General features: G+C 30.0%; 2 protein-coding genes across 2 annotated transcripts; one reads left to right on the top strand and one right to left on the bottom strand.

Moving 5' to 3' along the window:
• Positions 1-769: 769 nt before the first annotated feature.
• Positions 770-6,252, bottom strand: LOC125073166 (ADP-ribosylation factor-like protein 3). The gene is made up of 5 exons (XM_047683885.1): positions 6,170-6,252; positions 5,842-6,102; positions 5,336-5,468; positions 3,547-3,650; positions 770-823 (listed from the first exon to the last, which is right to left on the bottom strand). Exons 1-5 carry the CDS (start codon positions 6,173-6,175, stop codon positions 779-781), a joined length of 549 nt encoding a protein of 182 aa, XP_047539841.1. The 5' UTR covers positions 6,176-6,252; the 3' UTR covers positions 770-778.
• Positions 6,253-6,710: 458 nt separating this feature from the next.
• On the top strand, positions 6,711-7,923 carry LOC125073081 (H/ACA ribonucleoprotein complex subunit 2-like protein). Its single transcript, XM_047683771.1, has 2 exons — positions 6,711-7,046; positions 7,294-7,923. Exons 1-2 carry the CDS (start codon positions 6,808-6,810, stop codon positions 7,523-7,525), a joined length of 471 nt encoding a protein of 156 aa, XP_047539727.1. The 5' UTR covers positions 6,711-6,807; the 3' UTR covers positions 7,526-7,923.
• Positions 7,924-10,365: the final 2,442 nt, after the last annotated feature.

Below are 10,365 nucleotides of genomic sequence, written 5' to 3'. Positions count from 1 at the left end.
TTTTAGTAGCCTATAATTTAAAAAACACTTTACATGATTTCATAAGATTTCACATTTCAAATGAAAATTTTGACAGAAATGTTTGAAGGTATAATATCTATTATTAATAATGTCTAATATTTTCAAAACAATAATATTAATTTCATAAAATTACTTATATAATACAAAAACCTGGACGGACTATTTTAAATACTATACAGTGTTTTGTGCTCTTTGCTTCGTAATTATTTAATTGACTAGTTAAAATAATTTTATAATACTCATATTATTAATAAACGTGTCATAACGTGTTATGAGTGGTCACAGCATTATGAGTCCAATGAGTTCGAATAAAAAATCGTTAGTAATTTTACCCTAGAAGTAATTTTAACTATATCAATTAATACCAAAAACATAACAAAACTGACAATCCAATAATAACAATAAAAAGTTACGTTTGATATCCAAACTATAGTTGTGTAAATATACAAATCTTCCAAGAAGACAACAAGCTCGAAGTCCAACGAAGATCTGCTGATGTTTAGTAAAAATATAAATTAACGCCACAACTTATAAAAATAAAATGTAAAAAAAGGCACGGGCAACTGTGAACCCGTGGATGTTGTATATTAAATAAAAAAAATATACAAATGGAAAATATCAATATTTCCGCGAATGTTTCGATTACGTCATTAAAATTCGTTTATTCCACGTTTATTAATAACAGTATATATACATCTTAATTATTATATTAATAAATTATAGAAGATCAAGATCAATTCAGCTATAAATAAAATCGTTATTTTTTAGTCGGCATATTCTTACACACCCACTCCATACCTTCCTGCAAAAAAAAGAAAACATTTCGTTTTATTTTACTAGATAAATGTTTGTATGTCGACGCGTCTACATTACAATGTAACCATTTATACATATAGTAACATTGAAGTTTCTATTGTGTAATATTAAAATCACCGCGTTTTACTAAATGCATATGTATGTGTACACGGTACATATACCTAAATAACATTTTTTACAATTTTTGTCTGTCTTTCTGTCTGTTTGTTCCGGCTAATCTCTGGAACGGCTGGACCGATTTTGACGGGACTTTCACTGGAAGATAGCTGATGTAATAAGAAGTAACTTAGGCTACTTTTATTTTAGAAGTCGCACGCGCACGAAGTCGTGGGCACAGCTAGTCTATAGTATATCCACTTTAATTTTACTTCCAAAATTCCGAAAAAAATACTTTGTCGACGTCCAGACGCTATTTTTTCACAAATCCATACTGAATAATCAAGTTCTCGACCGATGATATCGCGCCATTTCGATGTCGAATATTGTTTATTTTGCTTTTGTCCTCCTGAGGTTGGAATAGAGTACGTCGTCTTTACCGACGTGTGTGAGTGACAGGTCATTTATTTACCTCCACGTGTATTATGTTTCTAAATTATTCGGTAAAAGAAATATTTAATACGAAGTAACTGTGTTACAATGAAAGGTTATGTCTAAAAGACATCCATCCAGCTTAAATTTAAAAAAAAATGAGGTACGGGGAACCTGTTAATTACGAAACAATCGTATTAATCGTAAAATCGAGTTGAAATGGCAACACCGATTGCGAGACTGTATAATTAAATTGTGGGAATAAGTTTTAAGCTGACCAAATTGGCTTGCTTTTGTCAGAGAGATTGGTGGCGGCTCGTTTGTACGCAATCTCTAAACAGAAAAATGACAGAAATAAAACATAAATCTCTTTCACTTTGATCAGTTGAAATGAACGAATCTTTTATTTCTCAAATTATTTACATCTTATTCTATGTAAGTATGTATTTCTTTCTGCACAGACTCGAGTTTCCATTTTCATAATATCTCGGCTCCGTTACATTCAAAATATTAATTAAATTAATTGTATATGTATAAACGTCACACAGAAGTTATACAATTTAAGTTGGCTTAGTGCGAGTTTTTTTTTACTTATTCGATAGCGTTGACGTCCAATGCGATTTGCATGGAATCAAAAACCTTGTGACAAAAATCTGAAACACAGTCTGTGATTTTGAGTATTTTACGTCGCCGTTAACGAGCACCGAACAACGACAAGCATTCGAATTTCGAATGTGACAACCAAAGCGCTCGTGATTGGTTGTTTCCAGTTATATGCGGGCGGCAATTTTGGCAATTCGAAAATTAAAATTTACGGTGAATATACGATTAATATTGCACTGAGCACACAGAACTGCGATACTATTTAATATTATTTTAATATTCGTAAGTAATACACATGCTATGTTATGCAAAACCTTGGATTTCGCTTATTATGGATTAAGAGCGCGCATAAAGCAAACTGCTAATCTTTGACTTGGTTTTACATGTAAATCAGACTCAAAGTCAGAAATTAAATATTCTATATTATATATATCTACCTTATAATACAATTTCAAGTGTTGATTTCGAACAAAAACAAAAAATTGATAAATCACGAAAAGACATTTTTTTTTAAATTATACTCAAATAGAAAAAAAAAACACTGAAATACACAATTACCGGTCGTTTTAGGTAGAATTTAGCATACGAATTAGATCACGTATTCACGATCTATGAGGGGCGGGTGAGGGGTGCGCGGGTGAAGTATGAATTCGGTGGCTTTATACGGGCTCTTATAGTCGTAACCAAACGACCAAACGTAACGTAAATTTGTTCATCTCCTCGAACATCGCGGTAACTCCGTTTATTACGGTAATTTTCTAAATTTCACAGCATCGCTTGGAGGAGTCTAAGCCTACCAGGTGATCTCAAATTCGTTCAGATATTATGTACAAAGTCTAAACAGACTTGACATCAATATAATTTTATTAGAATATATCACTCCTAAACTATACATATATATAATACTTGTGGATATTGACCGATTTTTGTGTAAGTTCACAACTATACGGAATATCAAAAAAATATTAACGGAGACTCTATAGTCCATTTTTACTGTACTTTAGGAGATTTAAAATCAATCTCCTGTTAATCTAGCTAGCTTTAAAGGTATAACTAAAATTAAACATAAAAAAGAAATATTACATAAAGAGAATACAAAAAGTAAGACGTACGTAAGAAAATAATATTATATTCTATACTATATTTTACCTAACCTCACGTACAGAACTATATAACGCATTACGCGTCTATTTTTTTAGCGTGTTCTATATTATTACTGTACTAAGTCTCTTTTAGGGCTAATAGTAAAAGTAATTAAATTGTCTATGTATAAATTTCATTGTCTCTGATTTAATTTTACTATGGCTACAATGACTACGTTAGAATACTCTATGGCAGAGGTATATGTAATAGTAACAAAGCTGTATGTATAAATAGGTAGTAACTAAACAAGATACAAGAACTCAAAATTAATACTTCTCACACATACGCTTCAGGCGTACTTTCAAATAGCATAGATCTTATCAGACATTAAAATAATCCCATAGACAATTACAAATTCTGTTAAATAATTAGTCATTTTCCTAACACATTGAAATATATAGTACGAAAATATAATAAATATTATAGAATACGTACCTTAATGCCAGTTCCATCAGTGGCAACACATGCTTGAATCTGCCAAGTGCGGTCCCTGATTAAGTGCAATCCGAGGAGTTGGGCTACTTCGCTCGCTGGTAGTGCTTCACAGTAATAAAATAAAATAAATGTATATAAATTTAAACTTATTAGAAAATGTATGCAGCAAAGGCATTTTAATAGCATTATGTAGACCATGGATAATCTAGTGGATACTCATTGTCCGTTGATTTACAACCCGCCCGAACTTAGCGCGGGAAAAATATTACGCCATAATACGTTTGCCAAACGATCTTTTCGTCGGTACTGTTATAATGCGTAGTAAAGCACGACTGAGTGTTTTTTCACGCTTTTATTAAATTATCTCGTAATGTTTTTAAATAAAACGGTTCGAATTGCGAAGCGTAAACCGACTTTGTAAGTAAAAGAAAATACTTTATCAGTTAGTTTATTTTGTGAAAGTTCAGAATAACTTAATTGAATTTTATAATATTTACAAAAAAAGTCTGAACTCCTATATTGTACGGATATGTGTATGATAAAAAACAATAATGTTACCATATCAAATATATTAAAAGAATCGGCGTCATCCAAACAACGCATCTTAGCTTTCTCCACGCGACATATTACCGAAATAAAATTGCAAAGTATAAAAGGAAAATTTGATTACAATAAATTCATATGCTATTTTAAATATTAATATCGTAAGCCGATTTTCGTCCCAGTGATTTTTTATGATATCGGTAGGGGCACGAACAAATGGGCCACCTGATGGTAAGTGGTCACCACTGCTATAGACAATGGTGTTGTAAGAAATATTAACCATACCTTACATCACCAATGCGCCACCAACCTTGGGAACCAAGATGTTACGTCCCTTATGCCTGTAGTTACACTGGCTCACTCACCCTTCAAACCGGAACACAACAATACTGAGTAATGGTGGTACCTACCCAGACGGGCTTGTACAGAGCCCTACCACCATGTATATTATAGGATAATAGGACGATAGCTGCACATAAAAAGTCGATTAAGGTCTCATTTTGAAGATCTTCAGCCGTAGATGTGCAGAAAATTAAAGAAGTTTCTCGATTGCAATTTACTAAATTGTTACAATTTAACAAAAAATATAGCGGAAAAAAGTTACTGTATGCGGTAGCACCGCTGTATATGAAAAAAAAAATGAAAGTAAATTAATATCGACAAACTCTTATTCTAACTAAAATAATGTATACTATTTGTCATTATAAATATCATTTAAATAAGGTTTCATCATTGAATTGAAATGAAATTAAAAATAAAACAAAACCTGTCGTAGGTTTCGACATAACTAAAAAATCTTTTGAAAGAACGCGAAGTGTCGCGGGTGAACCACTAGTTAATAATAATAAAGAGTAATGCTGTGTCAAATAATTGAAGCGTAAATTATATTGTAAAGGGTCTGTGAAAATCTCTGATAAATGTGAAAAAACATAATTATATCCAGGTGGGTATTATACCCGGGCATAAGTAGGAAAACAAGTTGGTAAAAATTAATGTAGTTATTCCTTTGTTTTTCACAAATTCATACTGAATAATCAAGTTCTCGCCCGATGATATCGCGCCATTTCGATTATTGACTTAAAAAAAGGGAGAGGTTCTCCCCCATGGGATTGGGAACATTTCTTCAGTGCCAGTGTCTATTGTGGTGACTGACCACTTTCCACCAAAAACCACCACCACTTAAAAAAAATTCTTTTTATTATAAAACTAATTTTTTATTTGTAGCTTTGGACTAAGTTCAACCTACCTGAAGCTAAATCTTGCTTGTTAGCATACACAAGCAACGGTACACCTCTTAATTTATCATCTTGCAAAAGTTCAGTCAGCTCTAGACTAGTCTCCTCAAGACGCTGGTGATCAGAACAGTCTACAACGTATATCTGCAATAATTTAAAAAATGACATTATTCTTAAACAATCATTATCATAAAGTTAATCTTATCATATAGTTTTTAATTTGTAAATAGTAATTGCTTTTTTTAATATTTATTACATTGAGTCCAGATTTTATCACAATATTTGATGGTATGGTAATTATTATTATATTATTATAATGTCTGTTAGAAGACCTCTTTGGCAGGCATTAAATAAAAATAAGAGGAAGGATCAACATTATTTCAAAATTTAATAGCCTATAATCACGAACCGATACGTTCAGTATTTGCATTATTGCCACACAGATAAATAAAAATAAAAAAAATATAAATTTAGATATAATTTTAAATAGAGAATAACAATTTATGTCGATACTCACCAATATATCAGTATTTTCGAAATAATTCCTCCAATAAGGTCTTATCTTTCTTTGTCCGCCTATATCCCAGACATTTAATTTGAAACCATTGGATAAAACCGATTTTATATTAAACCCAGCGGTCGGTGTAACATGCGAGACATCCTCAGACGCTAGCTGTCTCAAAATCGTAGTTTTACCAGCATTATCCAAGCCAAGTAACAACAAACGCAGCTCCTTCTCAGGGTTAGAACGTAACTTTTTTAATATACTCAAAAGTCCCTTAAAAATTAAATTAATTAAAAAAAATCGGTTATAAATTATTAACAACATTATAATATATGCTTACCATCATTGAAAATCTTAAAATTAATCGACTTATAATCGCTTCAATAAACCGAATCCAACATTGTAATTAAAGTTTTATTAAAGACTATTATATTTTATTTGCGTAATATAAGTTTGTTGTCCTATGAACGTTACCATGGCAACGGAAATCGGAATGTGACATTTTGGTTTTGGCGAGACGTTACAGCCTTGCCAAGTAATAAAATGAATCAGGAAATACAAACAGAAACACGAGGACTTTATAAACATCCAATTTAATTTTAGATATACATTATTATATATAGAAAGAAATAAGTTTTATAGATTGAGAACAGTGTAACAATTCTAAATCAGTCTAAAAATTGAGTATTACATATTTCCTACCTACCCTAATTCCATAATAATTAATTTTATTAAGTTCTGTTAATTTAGCACATATTTTGATTTTAATCTTGCTATTTTATTCAATTCTTAATTTAATGGCTATTAGTTGTGCACCAGCTTATTTAAATTGTAAAACGATTATGTCAGTTGTCAACTCTATATCTGTTTATTCTGTCATCAATGACAATTGTCAAATAGCATACCGCAACTGCACGTGGTTACAGTAAAGTATACTTATTATAGCCTATTAAACAAAAACAATTAAATAAATTAAAAATGGGTAAAGTTAAACAAGAGCCAGTAGACCAAGAAGAGCAAGGTGATGTTAGTATTAAAAGTGAGCCCCAAAGTTATGACGATAAAGTAGAACACTGTAGTATTATTGCAAAACCGATGGCGTCAAAAAAACTCAGTAAGAAAATTTACAAACTAATCAAGAAATCGAGCGGACATAAAAATTATATCAGAAACGGTTTGAAAATTGTACAAAAACAGCTTCGCTTAGGAGAAAAGGGGTAAGTTTTTAGGTTATAATGTTTATTCTTACTGTTAAATTTATGCTGTATGTGTCCCAGTTGGAGAATGGAAAAGATTCTATATCTAAATAAAAACTTCTTTTTTTTCATGTATTATATACTCATATGATATACAGATTGGTACAAAACAATAACCTCTAGACTATAAACCAATAGACTAAAACTCGTCCATGCTATATGTAACTTAATAGAACACTTTGTATTAAATATATGAAATCTTTTTCAGGATAGTAGTGTTCGCAGGTGACATATCTCCAATTGAGATCATGTGTCATTTACCGGCAGTGTGTGAGGAGAAAGATGTCCCATACTGCTACACACCGAGCCGTAAAGACATTGGCTCAGCCATGGGAACAATGAGAGGATGTATCATGGTACTCGTAAAGGAACACGATGAATACAAAGACTTGTTTGATGAAGTTCGAGGTGAAATAAAACTACTTGGACATCCATTATAAATATAGCTTAGATATAAGACAGATTTTACTATTGTAAGAATTGCATGATCATAACGTTATGACCAACTTACTCGTCAGTGATATTTCTGGAGCTTCTACTCCAGTCTTCCAGAAATATAACATTAAATATAATAAGTGCAACCAGATGGGTTAATAATAATAATATAAGACAAGAACACACTCTTTATTAGTTTTAAGATGTGATTTTTCCATGTAAAGAGTAAGGCAAATAATACTGTTAATAATAACAACACTATTGTTTAAAAATATAAAAACATTATCTATTATGCATATAAATGGTTAAAAGTAAACAGCCCAGTTTTATACAGATGATGTGAAATAGCTTTTAGTTATTGAGTATTTTTGTAAGTTTAAATATAATTTGGTATAATGATATACTTCATAGTTGTTTTTTTATTAACATTCCTTTGACCAGAATTCCAGTAATTATTCTTTTTCAACTATTTTAACTTTTATTTTCACTGTCACTTCATAAGTTCATATATTTCAAAATTATACATTTTTTTTATAGTTCAAGTAGTTTCTCATTGAATTAATTTAATGTAGCAGGTAAAAGGTATACAAGGATTAAAATAAAAAAAAATACCCATTACACATACATTTATTACACTTATTAAAATCTAAGGGTACGTAAAAAATGGCAGATTGTCTTACCGACAGTGAAGATTGGCAAAATACTTTAGGTACTTTAATTATGCACTAGAATACTAGGGCGTCTAAGCTAGAATACTAAATTAGCTTCAGAATAGATTTCAGTAGATAATATGTATATGACTAGACTAAATTCTAGTGTTCTTGTCTCTGTATATTCTTAATGTATTTTCAGATCAATTTTGATCTAATTAGTCTCTACTGAAATCTACCTGTTAATAATCTACGCTAGTAATTGAAGCAATTTTTTGATATCTCCTGGATGAAACCATATATTGCTATTAGGAAGTTCCTAGTAACTTCTACAAAAGTATGGTTTTCTTGGATTACGGACATTATACAACATGATGGAAAAAAGCTTTAAATTTAAAATTAATAATAATTTAAATACTCGTTATGTGGCAGGTAGATGCTTTGTTTGCTTCGTAGAGGTTGGTCATCAGGTATATAAAGTAGTTTGAATCGTTTCTTGGGATTAAAGCTTGGTTCAGCAGTTTCGACTAAAAAGATTAACAGACAGACAGACCGAGTTACTTTAGCATATACCATTTAATAGTCATTTTTTTTTAAAAAATTACTTTTATTTCCGCAGTACTCTTCAACTGCCAAAAAAAGTTAAAAAATTAATTACGCTACAGTCCACTAAGTAAAATAAATGTGATAAAACGTTGATCAACTGTAATTTATACCTGATTATAAGTGAATATATTTTAAAGCACCAGCATATAGAAATACATGGTTTCCTCTGAGAGAACCTAAAGAATAACCCTGATTTTAGTGCACTGTCAATGAGATCATACTTTTTTTTTCAATAAAGTGTAGGAAAATAGAACTGACTTTTATTTATACGCAGCTATTATATTATTCGCAAATTTTAATGAAATTTAATTTACCTTAAGAAGCAATTGCACATTTTTATAGTATATTACCAATTACCATAATAGACTTGTCTCAAAAGTCAAAATAGGTTAACAGATAAAAAAAACAGTTAACCTTTTTTGAGATTTTAAGTTGTTTACATCCAAAATTTGTATTTAACTATTAGCTCTTCTTTTTTAGTAATAATGTGCAACGCTATAAAAACTATAACGAAAATATTAATTGTGACTTTTTGTACTCCGAATTCTTACCAAGTGATAAATATCTATAAAATAGTGTCTAAGTTATAGAAATGTAGCGGAATTGGATTTTTTACAGCGTTTTCTTTATGTGCTAAAAAAATACAAAAATAACCTTAAAATTATATAACTTTAAAATACATAATAATATCAATAGTTTGCTATCTCTGTGTGGGAAGTCCATAATGTCGTAATTTCCAAAGTTATATATTTTTTATATTATGATATTAAAGTGAATTTTTTATTCTTTATTCAATTTTTTTATCCTATAATGTTCGATGAGTAAATAGCCGTGACTGAAGAAATTTAAATTTTATTTCATTACGAAATTAAGGAAGTCATGTTGTGCGTGAACAAAAAGATAAAATCGTGTTAAGAATCAGTACAGACATTTTTCTTTACACAAAATATACATATTTAAATTGATGTACCATTTATAGTTTAAAATACACTAAATATTTTAATAGGGAAAATAATAAATGTCGTACAAAGGATTATTTTATAATTATAATTAATTTATGTAATATTATAAATTTAAAACTATTCGATACACTAAGCAATATTATAAACAATCAATTCTCAAGCAACATTATACCTATCTGTAATCATTTGTAACTAAACTTTTAATTTATTTGCGAAAATTTAAACATAAATAAATATAAAAAATAATATTTTAATGACTAATAGAAATCGAATCAGAAAACCTAGTCCTATAATTAATCTTAACACATGTAAACAAATCAAATGTTAACCAAGTCAGTTACAATAGACAACAGATAGAACTCATTGGTAACGATGGTTTGACCATTCTAATCACAGTTCTGATACCTATCACAGACTACCTACATCACCCTATGGCCTATAGCAACTTAATGGAAATAATAAATTTATTTACAAAATATACGCCTAATCAACCGTACAAGCCGATACAAAAGTAGACAATCTTATCATAAAAAATTGAATAATCTTATTAAAAACGCGTACTTTAAGGTGTTTTAAAAATTAAACTAACAGTATCTAGTAAGACCTGCGGGCTTAGATAAAAAGCAT

This window comes from Vanessa atalanta, chromosome 23 (assembly GCF_905147765.1).
Source record: "Vanessa atalanta chromosome 23, ilVanAtal1.2, whole genome shotgun sequence".
NCBI classification, from domain to species: domain Eukaryota; kingdom Metazoa; phylum Arthropoda; class Insecta; order Lepidoptera; family Nymphalidae; genus Vanessa; species Vanessa atalanta.
This window is presented reverse-complemented; position numbering and strand designations above follow the sequence as displayed.

Bases quoted from the DNA above. Each gene is read 5' to 3' on its own strand.
- LOC125073166 (XM_047683885.1), bottom strand. The intron at 3,651-5,335 runs GTAGGTTGAACT...ATTACTGTGAAG, and splicing joins CAAGCAAGATTTAGCTTCAG to CACTACCAGCGAGCGAAGTA. The intron at 824-3,546 runs GTACGTATTCTA...TTTTTTTTGCAG, and splicing joins CTGATGGAACTGGCATTAAG to GAAGGTATGGAGTGGGTGTG.
- LOC125073081 (XM_047683771.1), top strand. From the start codon at position 6,808: ATGGGTAAAGTTAAACAAGAGCCAGTAGACCAAGAAGAGCAAGGTGAT. The intron at 7,047-7,293 runs GTAAGTTTTTAG...AATCTTTTTCAG, and splicing joins CTTCGCTTAGGAGAAAAGGG to GATAGTAGTGTTCGCAGGTG.